The sequence below is a fragment of the Somniosus microcephalus genome, chromosome 18 (assembly GCF_052327205.1).
Source record: "Somniosus microcephalus isolate GS21.2 chromosome 18, FLI_Smic_1.0, whole genome shotgun sequence".
Taxonomy (NCBI): domain Eukaryota; kingdom Metazoa; phylum Chordata; class Chondrichthyes; order Squaliformes; family Somniosidae; genus Somniosus; species Somniosus microcephalus.
The window spans coordinates 13941951-13958706 of NC_141004.1; the positions used below are offsets into that span (position 1 = coordinate 13941951).

Here is a 16756-nt window from a genome sequence, read left to right on the forward strand (position 1 = left end):
TATGACCTTCTACCCCAAAACAATTTGTGTTTCACTGAAAAGAGGAACAAATTTTCCATTTATACTACAGCTGTACTGACATATGTAAATTCTGTGACTCAATTCTGCAGGACTTGTTGGGCAGGGGGCCGGGTCATTCTAGTCAAAGTGAGATAAACCACTAATTTCAGTTATATCACAGGCCCTTTAACCCAACACATTGATACTCCATTTACATTATGGAACCACTTCCACTACAGCTAGTTCCTGTTTGTGCAGAATTCAGCCCAGCTAAATTATGGGCTCATTTAGTATACTGTATGTATTCGCTGCTCACGATGCAGTCTTCTCTACATTGGGGAGACCAAACGCAGATTGGGTGACCACTTTGCGGAACACCTCCGTTCAGTCCGTAAGGGTGACCCCGAGCTTCCGGTCGCCTGTCACTTTAATTCTCCGCTTCACTCCCACTCAGACCTCACTGTACTCGGGCTCTTGCATTGTTCCACTGAAGCTCAATGTAAGCTCGAGGAACAGCACCTCATCTTTCATAGAAACATAGAAGATAGGAGCAGGAGTAGGCCATTCGGCCACTCGAGCCTGCTCCGACATTTAATGAGATCATGGCTGATCATCCAAATTCAGTACCCTGTCCCTGCCTTCTCCCCATATCCCTTGATCCCTTTAGCCTTAAGAAATATATCCAACTCCTTCTTGAATACATTTAATGAACTGGCCTCCACCGCCGTCTGTGGTAGAGAGTTCCACACGTTCACAACTCTCTGAGTGAAGAAATTCCTCCTCATTTCAGTCCTAAATGGCTTACCCCTTATCCTTAGACTATGACCCCTGGTTCTCGACTCCCCGGCCATCGGAAACATCCTTCCTGCATCGAGTTTGTCCAGGCCTGACAGAATTTTATAGGTTTCGATGAGATCCCCTCTCAATCTTCTAAACTCCAGTGAGTATAAGCCCAATCGACCCAATCTCTCCTCATACGTCATTCCTGCCATCCCAGGTATCAGCCTGGTGAATCTTCGCTGCACTCCTTCCATGGCAAGAACGTCCTTCCTCAGATAAGGCGCCCAAAACTGCACACAATACTCAAGGTGCGGTCTCACCAAGGCCCTGTACAACTGCAGCAAGACATCCTTGTTCCTGTACTCGAACCCTCTTGCTACTAAGGCCAACATACCGTTTGCCTTCTTAACCGCCTGCTGCACCTGCATGCTTACCTTCAGCGACTGGTGCACAATAACACCCAGGTCTCTTTGCACTTCCCCTTCTCCCAATCTATTGCCATTCAAATAATAATCTGCCTTCCTGTTTTTGCCACCAAATTGGATAACCTCACATTTATCCACATTATAGTGCATTTATCCACATTATAGTGCATTTGCCATGTTTCTGCCCAATCACCCAACCTGTCCAAATCGTACTGGAGTTTCACAAAACATCCTCCTCACAGCATACCCTCCCACCCAGCTTTGTGTCGTCTGCAAATTTGGAGCTATTACATCCAATTCCCTCGTCCAGATCATTAATATATATTGTGAACAGCTGGGGTCCTAGGACCGATCCTTGCGGTACCCCACTAGTCACTGCCTGCCACTCGGAAAACGACCCGTTAATTCCAACTCTTTGCTTTCTGTCTGCCAACCAGTTCTCTAACCAAGTTAATACCTTGCCCCCAATCCCATGTGCCTTAATTTTGCACGCTAATCTCTTATGCGGGACCTTATCGAAAGCCTTCTGAAAGTCCAAATACACCACATCCACTGGTTCTCCCTTATCTATTTTACCAGTTACATCCTCAAAAAATTCCAGTAGATTAGTCAAGCATGATTTACCTTTTGTAAATCCATGTTGACTTTGTCCGATCCTGTCACTGCTTTCCAAGTGCTCTGCTATTACATCTTTTATAATAGACTCTAGCATTTTCCCCACTACCGATGTCAGGCTTACCGGTCTATAATTCCCCGTTTTCTCTCTACCACCTCTTTTGAATAGTGGGGTAACATTAGCTACCCTCCAATCCATGGGTACTGTTCCAGAGTCTATCGAGTTCTGGAAGATGACCAGCAATGCATCTACTATTTCTAGGGCCACTTCCTTAAGTGCCCTAGGATGTAGATTATCAGGCCCTGGGGATTTATCGGCCTTCAGTCCCATCAATTTTCCTAACACCATTTCCCTACAAATACTGATTTCTTTCAGTTCCACCCTTTCATCAGACCCTATGTTCCCCGGCATCTCTGGGAGGTTATTTGTGTCCTCCTTTGTGAAGGATTAGGCACTTTACAGCCTTCTGGACTCAACATCAAGTTCAACAATTTCAGACCATAACATCAGCCCCTATCTTTACACCCCCCACCCCGGCATTTATTTTTTTTTTTCTCTCCCACATGGCAGCTGTCGATCATTCTGCCAGTGCCATTTACTCTTCATCTAGAGCCATCTTTTGTTTCTTTACTTGTCCCATTACCATCTCCTTTTGCCTCGCACCATCATCCCTTTTGTCTCTTAATCTCTCCTGCCTTCCACCCTATCACAGACCTTCCAGTTTGTTCTTTCCTCCCCTCCCCCCGCCCCCTGCACTTGATTAAAAAACTGTTCCATCTCCTGCTTTTTCCAGTTCTGACAAAGGGTCATCAACCTGAAACGTTAACTCGGTTTCACTCTCCACAGATGCTGAGTATTTCCAGCATTTTCTGTTTTTATTTCAGATTTCCAGCATCTGCAGTATTTTGCTTTTAAATTATGGGCTGCATTTGGCAACCGTGGAGCAGCCACAATGTTCTCCTCTGTTAGGGAAGGACCATACAGGTAATGCAATTTTTCTAGTTTTACAGGCACAATGATAAATCAGCCCACCTATGGCCAGAATAAAACAGCCACCCTACAGTAGCGAAGGCCTTTTTGATGCTGGCAGCAGCTCCTCTTCAGCAGCAACAGCAAAGCCGCCTCTCGAGGCGGATCTCAATAGCTCTGCAGTCACATACTCTGCCTCACTTGTATTGCAGCACTGCTTACAGAGGCAGCACCATAATACAAGCTGCTTTTATATCGGGGTTTAAGCGGGGTGTACCACCAGCCAATGTTCCTTCTAATTTTTTTCCCCTGCGTGGGCCCTTTAAATTTCCTGCCCGGCCACGCATGCGCCATATCCCTTCCAGCGGCAGCAGCTGGTGAGCGGCCTGCGCAGGACCTCACGATCAGTGCGCGGCCGCACACCTTAGGGGGAACACTGCCACCAGCTCCTCTTGTGCAGATTTCACACCGCTGGCAGCAGCCCCAGAGTAAACCTGCTGGATTCACTGAAGCCACCTCCTGGAAAGGCTGTTCTTTAATCATTGCCAGCCTCAGTGAATCAGGCAAGACCCACGCATCAGGAGTCACTGGAACTAACATCTCACGAAACCCAATACAAAAGCAACCATCGATGGTGTTTACACAGGAGTAAAGTCCTGTAATTATTAGCACCTTTTGAAAGGCTTCTCCAGCCAAACCAGATCCAAAATGCTCAAATTACTTAAGTAAAAACGTGCCTTATGTAATATCCTAGACGGTTAAAGTTGTTCACGAGCATTTCTCAGTCAACTAGATTTAATCAAGCTGATAAATATGAAAAATCAATATTGTACACACTCGCATGCTAGTGACATTTTGAATCATTTTGCATGGTCACAATATTACCTCTAGAATGGTCAATAAATGACAAGCGGGTATATATCAGAATTTCAGCAACAAGGCAAACTCCAGTGCAACGCCTACCACAAACAAAATCAGTTGATTAGTTTTGTGCCAGATTTCCAGGATTTGTCGATGCCAACCAATTAAAAGCAAGCAGCAACTTTTAACCTACAAATTCTATTACCTAGTTTACCATCTTAGTCTGGAGATTCAAACAGTTAAGTGGTGAATAAATCACCGTATTCCGTACTGTGCGAGATGGAAAATCAGTAGATGAGAGTAGCCTAACGTACAACCAAATGTTGATACTGAAAGTTATTTTCCCAGAGGTTGAAGTTCAAAGTGCAGTATGCTCCAGCTAATTTCCCCAGACATGAGACTGCCACTTCGCCTCTTCTCAAAGAAAAATCCTGGCAGGAATACCCACTACTGTCCCTTTCAGCTGTGGCTCAGTGGGTAGCACACTCGCCTCTGAGTCAGAAGGTTGTGGGTTCAAGTCCCCACTCCAGGGACTTCAGCACATAAAGCTAGGCTGACACACCCAGTGCATTGCTGAGGGAGCGCTGCACTGTCGGAGGTGCCATCTTTCAGATGAGACGTTAAACCGAGGCCCCGTCTGCTCTCTCAGATGGACGTGAAAGGCCCCATGGCACTATTTCGAAGAAATGTGGGGGAGGTATCCCCGGTGTCCTGGCCAATATGAATCCTTCAACCAACATAACAAAAACAGATTATCTGGTCATTATCACATTGCTGTTTGTGGGAGCTTGCTGTGCGTAAATTGGCTGCTGTGTTTCCCACATTACAACAGTAACTCCACTTCAAAATAAAAGTACTCCATTGACTGTAAAGCGCTTTGAGATGTCCGGTGGTCGTGAAAGGCGCTATATAAATGCAAGTCTTTCTTTTTCTTTTTTTATCCAGCACATTTATTGCTGCATGCAAAGATAAGATTGATTTCTAGCCAGGAACAGAACTGATCCAAATGAATGTTAACAACAAACTCCTGAACAATTCTCAAAACGTACGGCACATGCACTGCAAGTGCGGAAAGCTGACATCCGCGTTACTAAAGCCTTGAGGCATGGACCGTGATGAAAATCATATTCATTGCTGATTACATTTCAAATGTCACTGTTTTTGCACTGCGTATTGGGCTGTGATGCACTTTCTTTATAGCAGCCACTATGACTTTATTGCCTTCTGAAAAATGAAGATCAAGAGGAGATAGGATTCAGGTTTTTAAAAAGCCTGAGCTAAGGAATAAGAGTGGAAGTCTTTGAATTCAAATCAGGCAATATGGACCATGAAGACAATTCAAAAAGTTGCGCAAACTGAAAATAGAGAAGGAACAACGGCAGCAGGTTGTCACCCAGTGTAGCAAATCCGATTCTGCACATTTTGTTTCCCAAAGGTTGGCAGAAAAATCAGTTTCAGGAGGAGTAGGCCACAAATATTGGTTTTTTTCCAGTGAGACTTGGAAAGGTTTTTTTCTTCAAAAGAACAGGGTGCCTGTTAATGTCCAAAGTGAATTCAAGTTTTAGGCCCCAAACTCTAATTCACCCCCGAAACCTCTCTCCTCCTTTAAGTTGTTCCTTAAAACCGACCTCTTTGACCAAGCTTTTAGTCACCTGTCCCTTTATGTGGCTCTGCATCAAATTTTGTTTGATTTCGCTTCAGTGAAGCGCCTTGGGGCGTTTTATTACATTAAAGGTGCTATATAAATGCAAGTTGCTGTGATTTTACTTTTGAACCTATCCTTGCTGAGCTTTACTATAAATCGATAGTTATTTTCAAACTTCCACGATACAAGTGTAAGACGCTTACACCTGAATAAGTGTCCAACTCTGCTCAGACTTCACCCCGAGTGCCCTGTCCATTTCTACTCACCAAGACAAAAGGAAAACGTTCAAGTACTGGGGGCTGTTAGAGAACTAGGCTGCAACCTAGTATCAAAGGTTTGCGGATATAAGTGAAGACTGGAGAAACTCAAGCTTTTCAGCATCAAAAAGAAAATTACTTCCAAATAAACAACAAAAGTAGGGCAAGGGGAAACCTATTAAAAGGCAGTTCTGCTTCACACAAAGAGTGATCAACACACAAGGTGGATTTCCAAGTAGCGCAGTGTAGGTGAAGAAGTAATTACTTCTAAAACAATTGCATGCTGCAATGGAGGGGGAGACTGTAGATACTTTCATATGAAATCATAGAATGATACAGCACAGAAGGAGGCCAGTCAGCCCATCGTGCCTGTGCCGGTTCTTGGGTAGCGCTATCCAATTAAACCCACTCCACTGTTCTTTCCCAAAGGCCCTGTAAATATTTTCCCCTTCACATTTTTGAAAGTTACTATTGAATCTGCTTCCACCACCCTTTCAGGCAGTGCATTCCAGATCAGAACAACTCGCTGTGTAAAAAATTCTCCTTTAAGACGCTCCTTAAAACCTCCCCTCTTTGACCAAGCTTTTGGACACCTGTCCTAATATCACTTTCTTTCGCTTGGTGTCAATTTTGTCCGATTACACTCCTGAGGTGCACTTTGGGTTGTTTTACTACGCTTAAGGTGCTATATAAATACAAGTTGTTGTTTTTGTTGACATGCGAGATGAGACGAGGCAGACTTGATGCATCGAATGACCCGTTTCTGTGCTGTATATTTAATGATGATGCGATTCAATGAATTCAGCACGAAATTCCGCTGAGAGCACCCACAAGGAATGGTGGTGTGCGAAAAGGAAAAACCCACAACTGAAATAAGGGGTGCTTTTCTGAGGCTTGGTTCTGTGTCTAACTTTGCTATATCTAGCCAGGGAATGCTTGAAGCTGATACTGGGTGACAAAAGTGGAAAAAAAGATTATTCTTCAGCACTCTTATTAGTTACTTTCAGAAACACAAAAGCCAAAGAAAAATTGTAATGTTATACAAAAAAGTGCATTACGTGTACATTGTACAACATGATCAAAACTGCCAATCTGTGTGGTTTTCACAAGCAAGGATTAAGACGCCACACGTTTGCCACTTAACAATTATAGCAACCCGAACACAAGCTTTTCAAATCGCTCTGCACATTCCCAAGAAATCAGAAGCTAATCTTTAAGCAACTTGCAGACAAGAACTTACTACAATCTAACTTTAAAAATCTACTGTAAAAAACATGGTTCCAAGAACAATTTCTATTTCTAACTCCTGTAAAATCCATATATTTGTAAATGTTTACTGCAGTAGTTCAACTGTCCGCCCTTAGCTTAATTCTGACCTTACCCAAACAGGAGAATGGTGAACTTCCACAACATTAACTGATCCTTAATAACAGTCAGGAGTGTACAGCTTAATTTGCCTGATTCTCAAGGCTTGCAGCTGCACTGTGTGATATTGTAGATAGTAAGAGGTACAGTACCTTATCAGTGATCCGTTCGGACTCTTCCCCTGTTGGGTGGATAATGCTAATCTCTCCGGCAGTAAGTGATGTGTCGGTAGTGGAAGATGACCTGGGTCTGTACTGATGCTGCTGTAGGATTGCAGTCAGGGAACTGTCCTGAGGTGCCTTCCGCATGAGGTGAGGACTCCCTTTCTGGGTTTCAGTTGGTCCACTTTTTGTCCTCCTGCTGCTGCTGTGGAGGCTGGCTCCTCTCTTGATGGATGGCCTAGACCGGATCTGCTGTAACACTCTGTTGAAGGCTGTGGGACGAGCAGGAAGATCATGAAGGGACATGGCGTAAGACACACGGTGCATCTCAGGAGATCGTTCCTTTTCATCTGCAGAGTCATGATCAGAGTGTCCATGAGGATGGTGGTGAAGTTGAGATGAATCTTGCATACTCTGATCGCGCTCCCGAGACCGCTTTCGGTGATGGAAAAGTTGTTTCAGACCATGTCCAAACATACCACCTGAACCGCCTCCTTCAGATAGCTGCTGGATTTTCTTTTAAAAAAAAGAATAAAATATTATTAGATCCTCTGCCCACCCTTGGATATTTGTTCCTCTATCCCCCGCCCGAGTCCCCATACACCATTCTTCAACAGTGGCCAGAGAGCAGTTCTGCTCCCAGACTTCTGCCAGCACTGATCTGTTAACATTTTGTTCACAAGAACAGATACACTCCAGTGACGATAGCAAACGTAACCCTTTTGTGATTCTACTTCTGTCAACACAATGTTCTTTTTTTCGCCCCAATTTTCTCCTGAACGTGCCGATTTATGCTGGGACACTGGCAGCCCGACATGCAATTTACCGTAACACAATCTTCTAATTGAGGCTGTGTTGTCAATAGGTAGCTGCTGAACAGAGCCACAGGCATTTCCCCACAGAAAGGGAAAGAAAAACAGAATGAGCGAGAGTCGCAGTAGAAGCCTCGGAACAGTTCATGGCATGGGGAAGGGGAGAAAATACAAAATGAATTTACAAATAATAACAACCACACGATATCAAGGAGTACTTATCTATTGGGATACTTCTCCGGTTAAAGAGCAACATTCCAATGCAGTCGTTTACTTTCTTCACCTGAAGATAACTCACATTGCAGTACAGTTCCACGACAGCTGCCTTCCAGTACCATGCTCAAGTGATTATTTTTCGAATGCGAGCCTAGGCGGTGAGCAGTGAGCGTCATCAAACTATGCAACTGCGGCACACTATTCAACGACAGGGAGCTCATCAACCAAGCCCAATCATGTCCTCACCTCAAGGCCATACACGCACACTTTTCAGCAATAGTCATTGGCTAATGATCAGAAGCAGGAACTCGGGTTGATTTTTTTCCCCTCCTGCTCCCTAGCCTAAGGGTGCAAAGACCAATTGTCTCATCTGCTGACTTGGCGGAGATCCACACCAGGCAGCATTAAACTTAACTTCCTCACAATGTAGAGCACTAAAATCTAATGTGAACGTCTTTCTTATCCTTCCTAGTAGTTGTGAAGCAATACCAGCAGAAGAGTGCCCCAACTGTACCAGATACACAACTGCATTACATCAGCAAGGGCGTGAAAGCGTAATTGCTCACAAATACTAGTCATGATCAGATTACAGTCAACATCTCATTCGCAATTTGGGTAGAGGCAGAAATATATATGAATATTCATGAGGTGGACATATGTCATACGAGTGGTTTCAAAAACTTTGGTTGGTTTTGAACTTATCAAAGCAGCCTAGTCACAAATAAAGAGAGGCTACGCTTTGAGTAACCTCAGTTTATCATCACTGACAGAGCAACTGGGTGTGTACCACATTAGCAATTTCTGCTTATACAAACTGAAGATTACTTTTTTCTACCTAAAATAATTTACCCCCCAATGGTAAATAGTGTAAAAAAAAGACTTGCATTTACCTAGCGCCTTTAACGACCGCCAGACGTCCCAAAGCACTTTACAGTCAAAGAAGTACTTTCTGACATGTAATGTTAGAAACACAGCAAGCTCCCACAAACAGTAATGAGATAACGACCAGATAATCTGTTTTGGTGACGTTGATTGAGGGATAAATATTGGTCAGGACGCCGGGGAGAACTCCCCTGCGCTTCTTCGAAATAGTGCCATGGGATCTTTTATGTCCACCTGAGAGAGCAGATGGGGCCTCGGTTTAACGTCTCATCCGACAGTGCAGCGCTCCCTCAGCACTGCACTGGAGTGTCAGCCTAGATTTTTGTGCTCAAGTCTCTGGAGTGCGACTTGAACCCACAACCTTCTGACTCAGAGGTGAGAGTGCTGCCCACTGAGCCACGGCTGACACTATGGTGCCTGATGTAGCGCTCCGATAGAAAGGTCTGGGGTCCATTCCCTGGTCTGTGCTGAATATGGTTACAACAGGTGGGGACACCACATTTAGCCTCTGCGTCTTTCGGTTTGGGAGGCATGGTCTGGTGGGAGAGGGTCAGGGTTACATGGTCTGGTGGGAGAGGGTCAGGGTTACATGGTCTGGTGGGAGAGGGTCAGGGTTACATGGTCTGGTGGGAGAGGGTCAGGGTTACATGGTCTGGTGGGAGAGGGTCAGGGTTACATGGTCTGGTGGGAGAGGGTCAGGGTTACATGGTCTGGTGGGAGAGGGTCAGGGTTACATGCACATGGTCATTAAGACCCGAACTGGGCTAAGCGGTGATGCCCCCTCACCTCCTCGTTCACAGAATTAAACAGTCTGCCAACATTTTTGGTCTCGGTCAATACCCAAATATAGAATCATAGATCCAAGGTACCAGCATGCTGCCTGCACCCGTGGAACCATAGCAAAGCACAGTCATTGCCAACCTTTAGAGGCAGGGGTGAGAGAATCAAATCACAAGCAGACAAAGAAAAGACACAGAGCAACAATTAAGATTTAGCTGGCTGACTGACTAATAGAGACTGAGGTGCATTTTTAAGTTGTATAAACCCATGTAGTCATATAAATGGAGTGCAAAGCAGTGGATTTATATTTCTCCATATCAGCATGACTTTCTTCTGCAGAACACTCCCAGCCACAAAAGGCAGAAGTAGACATATTTCCAAAAATGACCTTTTGCAGGAAACCACTAGTTTGGTACTTCACTATATCTCAGTTACGCGCCTAGACTCCTTCCTTCTCTCACTCAAAATGTCTGTGAACAACACCCAGCAGCTCCATTTTTGCAATAATTGTACTGAAATGCACCCAATTCACTTCTGCAATATAGTAGCCATTAAAAGTTGAACAAATATAGTCCTGCCCAAACCACTCAGAATTCCTTTTTAACCACTTGTAGCGTATATAAACACGGTGACTTAACTGAAGCCATCATTTATGATACAAACCACAGAGTCAGTCAGTTTATCGTAAGATAAACCAATGGTTCGGACCCGTGAGGCTCTCTCAGTCTTCAGCCATTTCCCCTCTATGGTGTATTTAACTGTAAATCAGCAGGGCCCACTGGCTGTGCAAAACTTAACTCATTACAGAAGCTGTCCCGCTCACCCATCTCCCCTGGGCTCACTGATCTACATTGACTCCCAGTTCAGCAACACCTCGACTTTAAAATTCTCATCCTCGTTTTCAAATCCCTCCATGGCCTCGCCCCTCCCTCGCTCTGTAATTTCCTCCAGCCCTATAATCCCCCTAGATCTCTGCACTCCGTCTACTCCGGCCTTTTGAACATCCCAGATTTTAAATGCTCCACCATAGCCGGTCGTGCCTTCAGCTGCCAAGGTCCTAAGCTCTGGAATTCCCTCGCTAAATCTTTCCGCCTCTCCACTTCTCTTTCATCCTAAAACGCTCCTTAAAACCTACCTCTTCAACCAAGCTTTTGGTTATCTACCCCAACATCTCTTTACATGGCTCGGTGTCAATTTTTTTTTAGGATAACACTCCTGTGAAGTGTCTTGGGACGTCTTGTTACATTAATTACATACAGCACGGTGGCATAGGGGTTAGCACTGTTGCCTCACAGCGCCAGGGACCCGGGTTCGAATCCGGCCTCGGGTGACTGTCTGTGTGGAGTTTGCACATTCTCCCCGTGTTTGCGTGGGTTTCCTCCGGGTGCTCCGGTTTCCTCCCACAGTCCAAAAATGTGCGGGTTAGGTTGATTGGCTATGATAAATTGACCCTTAGTGTTAGGGGGGATTAAATACGTGGGGTTACGGGGATCGGGTGGGATATGTGTCGGTGCAGGCTCGATGGGCCGAAATGGCCTCTATCTGCACTGTGGGGTTTCTGTGATTCTGTGATAAAGTCACTATATAAATATAATAAGTTGTTGCTGAAAAAAATTGGGCATATCTTTTACGTTTTGCTCTTTATATACAAGTGTTAGAAATATCCCATCACCCAGCAGCATCGCACTCACCCAGGAGGATAAAATAAAAACAAAGACACAAATCAATGACTAGATTAATTGGAATATGAAATGGGTTATGGATATATAGTAGACTGCAACTTTCAAGCTAAAATGAAAACAAGCTGACATGATCGGTACAGAAACAAAGAGTTAAAAGAACCAACTGGGATGGGGAAGAGCACCGCACTATATAGCTGAAAATTACCAGGAACTCCATGCCTCCCACAACCATTCTAAGTGCTAAAATGAACTATAAATCAAACCTGAAAATAATATAATGAATAGTTATCCCTTTGTTACAATTTCCAGAGATATCGCTCCTGCCAATTCCTCACTTATGAGGAGGCCTGGCGTTGTGCTTTTAACTCCAGTCAAATAATTCCAAATTTCAGGTTTGCTTACCATCATTACTCAAATGTTTTCCGAGAGCTTTTCTGATGCAATGAAGCCAGAATACGCAGCCAATTTATTATTTTTAAATACTATGGCTACTGTATTTCTATACACGCCAGGAAGAAAAATAAGTCTTCAATTTTCCAACAGTATATTGGAACAGAAAAGTTAGAATGAGCGCCTGCACTATGTACCACACAGTGTATCCAGCATGAAGCAGGATTGAGAACTTGAGTTGCGATACTGCTTCAGAACTAGTGGACATTGGAACCTGGACGCTCACCTTACCTCTCTGATACGCTTATCAATTACTCCATAAAAGACAATGAATCAGGAAGGTGATGAAAAGGCTTTTATTAACTAGAGAACAGAGCATGCCTCTCGTGGGTGGCTGGTTCCAAGAAGGAAGTGAGTCGGCGAAACCCCCACCTTTATACCTGGTCATGTGGGCGGAGTCAGCTGAGGCATGCCTTGGTACACAGCGCCACCCAGAGGTAACAATATACAATAACAGTGGTTTACCACACTCTCGACCTACAATATGTATGCTAAGAGGGTGGAATTCGGATCATTGCTCGAAATGGGAGTGCGTTTTTCCGTAAAACCAGCAAATCAGCTCATGAGCCCAGGACTGGGCTCCTTATCTCAACTGTGTAGCTTTGGTTTTCTCATCGCAGAAAGCATATACCTGCCTTAGAGGCAGTTCACTAGATTGATTCCTGGGTTGAGGGGGTTGTCCCATGAGGAGAGATTGAGCCGATACGCTCTGGAGTTTAGAAGAATGAGGGGTGATCTCACTGAAACAAAAAAGATTCCGAGGGGGACTAACAGGGTAGATGCTGAGAGGTTGTTTCCCCTGGCTGGAGAGTCTAGAACTAGGGGGCATTGTCTCAGGATAAGGGGTCGGCCATTTAGGACTGAGATGAGGAGACATTTCTTCACTCAGAGGGTTGTGAATCTTTGGATTCTCTACCCCAAAGGGCTGTTAATGCTGAGTCATTGAGTATATTCAAGGCTGAGATCGATAGATTTTTGGACTCGAGGGGAATCCAGGGATATGGGGATCGGGCGGGAAAGTGGAGTTGAGTTCGAAGATCAGCCATGATCTTATTGAATGGCGGAGCAGGCTCGAAGGGCCGTATGGCCGACTCCTGCTCCCAATTCTTATGTTCGCCAATTTGGAGGTCTTGCACACGGCTAAGGTTTTTGCAGTGGCCCTGCTAAACGTTTGGACGACTCAACTGAAACAGGACAGTTCAGAACTATGAGCCCAACAGACTGTGCCTTGCTCGCATTCCTGTCCAAATTGAAGACCAATCATCTGTAGCTGTCTGACTCACTCAATGATCACCGCGGTAATTGCGTAATCTCACTGCCTGTCCTCTGAAAGAAAATATCCTAAACTTATGATTCCTAAGAGATGGGGAATTTGAGAACAGACAGATCGTTAAGCTAGCTGGCCAGTTTAGTAATCCAGGACCTCATTCAATCATTTTTCATCTACTCAAAATCCATATCTTCCTTTGCCAAGTCAGAAATTGATCAAATTCATTTCTGAAAGCTCCAGCTGAGGCAGAGTCCACTGCACTAAGCGATGAGTCTATTTCACAAGTCAATGACTTCGCGTTAAGAAGTTGCTCAATTCACAGCCTCTATCTTACACTTCCGTCTTTCATAAAAGACATTAAACAGAAGCCCCGTCTGCTCTCTCAGGGGGATGTAAAAGATCCCATGGCACTATTTCTAAGAGCAGGGGAGTTAGCCCTGGTGTCCTGGCCAATATTCATCCCTCAATCAACATCACTGAAACAGATTATTTGGTCATTATCACATTGCTGTTTGTGGGAGTTGCTGTGCGCCAATTGGCTGCCACATTTCTGACAGTACAACGGTGACTGCACTTCAAAAGTCCTTCATTGGCTGTAAAGTGCTTTGGGACATCCAGATGTCATGAAAGGCGCTGTAGAAATGCAAGTCTTTCTTTCAAGCACATATGTGGAAAGACAATTCTAAAATATATATACACACCTAAATTCTGTCCTTGATAGATATTTTATTCAGATCAAAAAGGGATAGCACCACTTTCCCAATAAACTGTTACATGATGAGTGGGCTTGCAATTATTTCATCAAGAGATCAACACACCTCCACCACCCACTTTTGCAACAATGGTCGAGAGCTCTGAAAAACAAACATTGTGTAGGGCTCGTGCTCTGCATCCCTGGAAGTACAATCAGAGACTTTTATATGTCCACAAACAAACTGGAAGTAGTGGATTGAGACAGTTGCTGAATATTATTTCAGAGATGTGCCAAAGCTGTTCTACACCATTTATCTTATTTACTTCAACTGTCATTTTTCCTCTGTTGTTCTGACCTTTATCACCCTCCCCCTCTTGAAGGAAAGATCTCATACAGGAAACTTTGTGCTATCCGGCACCGACGGGACCAAGCTGTTGCCGTCCCATCAAAACTGCCGGACAAACCAGCGCTAATGTTGAAACATACGGAGATTTTGAGCTCCGTATCTGGCAACAAACCCTGTTGCACAGCTTCTAAACAGTCGGCCGTACCTTGCAAGCGTCTCTGTAGCTTAGCAACAGCTTCAGCGAGACCTTGCAGAGCCTGACTGGTGAAAAAAAAGCAACAAAAAGGAAAAAAAACGAACGAAACGGCTCCTGATTTTTGCCGGTGGCTCGAGCATTCCGGACAGTTAACCTCTGGATAAACCAAAGTTTCCTGTACTTAGGTGCAGTTCCACATCCATTGGTATCTCAACCAAGGAACGATTCTTCACATACGCATACAGACAGCGAGTTCGGCAGTGTATTCGAAATCGAGCTCGACAGTGAGGAGGAGCAGGAACCCTGGCTGATTTTTCTCCCCTCCCTATCTGGGCCACTGAGGTCAACTGCTGTCCTGACTCGGATAGGTTAAATCAGCAGAGTGGGAATTAAACCTGGGACACTCTGTAGTTAGTACTACACCGCACAAGCGTAACCACCGAAGGAGGGGGCTCATGTCTCCCACATTTTTTTGGTATTCTCCCCCTTTCCACCCAATAGTGTCACCCGTGGCTCAGTGGGTAGAACGCTCGTCTCTGAGTCAGAAGGTTGTGGGTTCAAGTCCCACTCCAGACACTTGAGCACAAAAACCTAGGTTGACACTTCAGGGCAGTACTGAGGGAGTGCTGCACTGTCAGAGGTGCCAGCGCTCGTTATCAGACGTTAAACCGAGGCCCTGTTCGTTCTCTCAGGTGGACATCAAAAGATCCCATGGTACTATTTCAAAGAGGAGCAGGGTCGTTCTCCCCGGTGTCCTGGCCAATATTTATCTCTCAAACAACATCGCCAAAAAAAAATTATCTGGTCATTATCACATGGCTGTTTGTGGGAGCTTGCTGTGCGCAATTTGGCTGCGGCATTTCCTACATTACAACAGTGACTACACTTCAAAAGTACTTCATTGGCTGTAAAGCACTTAGGGACGTCCTGAGGTTGTGAAAGGCGCTACAGAAATGCAAGTTCTTTCTTTTCTTTCTTTCTAATCCAAAGTTGACTCCAATATCCCCCCAACTTTCTGTACGTAGCTACGTCTCTGTCATACCAAGCAGTGTCTTCATCCACTAGGCCATTAAGAAAGATCTAATACTAATTTTTAATTTCTCACGGGAGAAGAGGGAAGCTGTGGGTATTTTTTTCCCATTTAAGCTTCAAGTAGCTCAGCATCAAGGTCAGAAAACAATTACGCAGAGGCCAGGGGAAATCAAAACTCCTCTCAAAATGACTGAGGTTAGGCCCAGGTGAAGTAGGATTGGATCAGAATGAGTCAGTTGAGGAAAGGAGGGAGAAAGGTGAACAAGAAGCAACCTCATCACATCACTTTGAAGCAAGAAATGCAAATAAAGCAAGGCCAACCACAGCACAAATTCATTGCATGACTGTGCAGAAGAGATACAATCCAGGCCTGCCAAATGGCACGCATTTGAAACAACAGTCACTCGTTCTGGTTTAAAAAAACAGTACGTGTGTGTGTATCTTCGCTGCAATGACCAGTCAGCTGGACCATCGATCCTGACTATCCACGTCACAACTCCAGAACAGCCACATGAGCAAGGTATGAGACTGCCAGCACCAACCAAACCATAACCCCAGCCCAAGTCTGCACGCTCAGGAAAGGAGCGCAAAAAAAAAAGTGTGATAGCTGAAAGAAAAAAAAACCCAGAATGTTTAAATGTAACTATTTCTGAAAGCTCCAAGGTTCATGCTGACAATTCCAAGTTACAGATCTCAGCCAACCCATCGGCAAGAGAAGCAGAGAAAAGGTCATGTCCCCAAAGGAAAGGCCTGGGCAGGGGGGTGGGTGTGAGGGAAGAGAAATATTATACGCGAGTCATTCCAGATTGTTCTTAGACATTTTGCAACAGATGACGACAAAGCCGGAAACATGCTGCCTGCCACTCAACTGGGAATGTCAGAGGGCACGGGTTGGGGAAAGGAAGAACTCCAAAATTTGGGCAGAAAAGTAATTGAGCAGCAGTTCACTTAAATCACCCACATAAACAATTTGTTTTGGCACTGTGTTACTACGCATCGCATACCGGGTTTTTTCTCAATCAATATAAGTAGATTATATTAAAAGATTACTGCACTACACAAGCTTTTTCACTCAAACACATTGCAACTCCCTTAAATTTAGAAATGTCCTCATTACCAAAACACTATAAAGTGAACTAATCCACTGATAAGCTTCACTCCTGGTTATGCAATGCCTCGATTTTAAAAGTCTCATCCTTGCTTTCAAATCCCTCCATGGCCTCACCCCTGCCTATCTCTGTAATCTCCTCCAGCCCCACAACCACCACCCCGCACCGAGATATCTGCGCTCCTCAAATTCTGGCCTTTTGAGCATCC

The 16756-nt window shown here is 44.7% G+C and overlaps 1 protein-coding gene across 2 annotated transcripts in view; it reads right to left on the bottom strand.

The window, feature by feature from the left end:
* LOC147105037 (transmembrane and coiled-coil domains protein 2-like) overlaps window positions 1–16756 on the bottom strand; it is a 150202-nt gene that overhangs the window by 130209 nt on the left and 3237 nt on the right. The window contains exon 3 of one of the 2 annotated variants that reach the window (XM_086011071.1): window positions 7071–7595. The exons of the other annotated variant lie outside the window; for it this stretch is intronic. Within the exon in view, the coding sequence (XP_085867197.1) occupies window positions 7071–7595 (525 nt within the window). The remainder of the gene's footprint in view (window positions 1–7070; window positions 7596–16756) is intronic. 2 annotated transcript variants of the gene reach the window in all.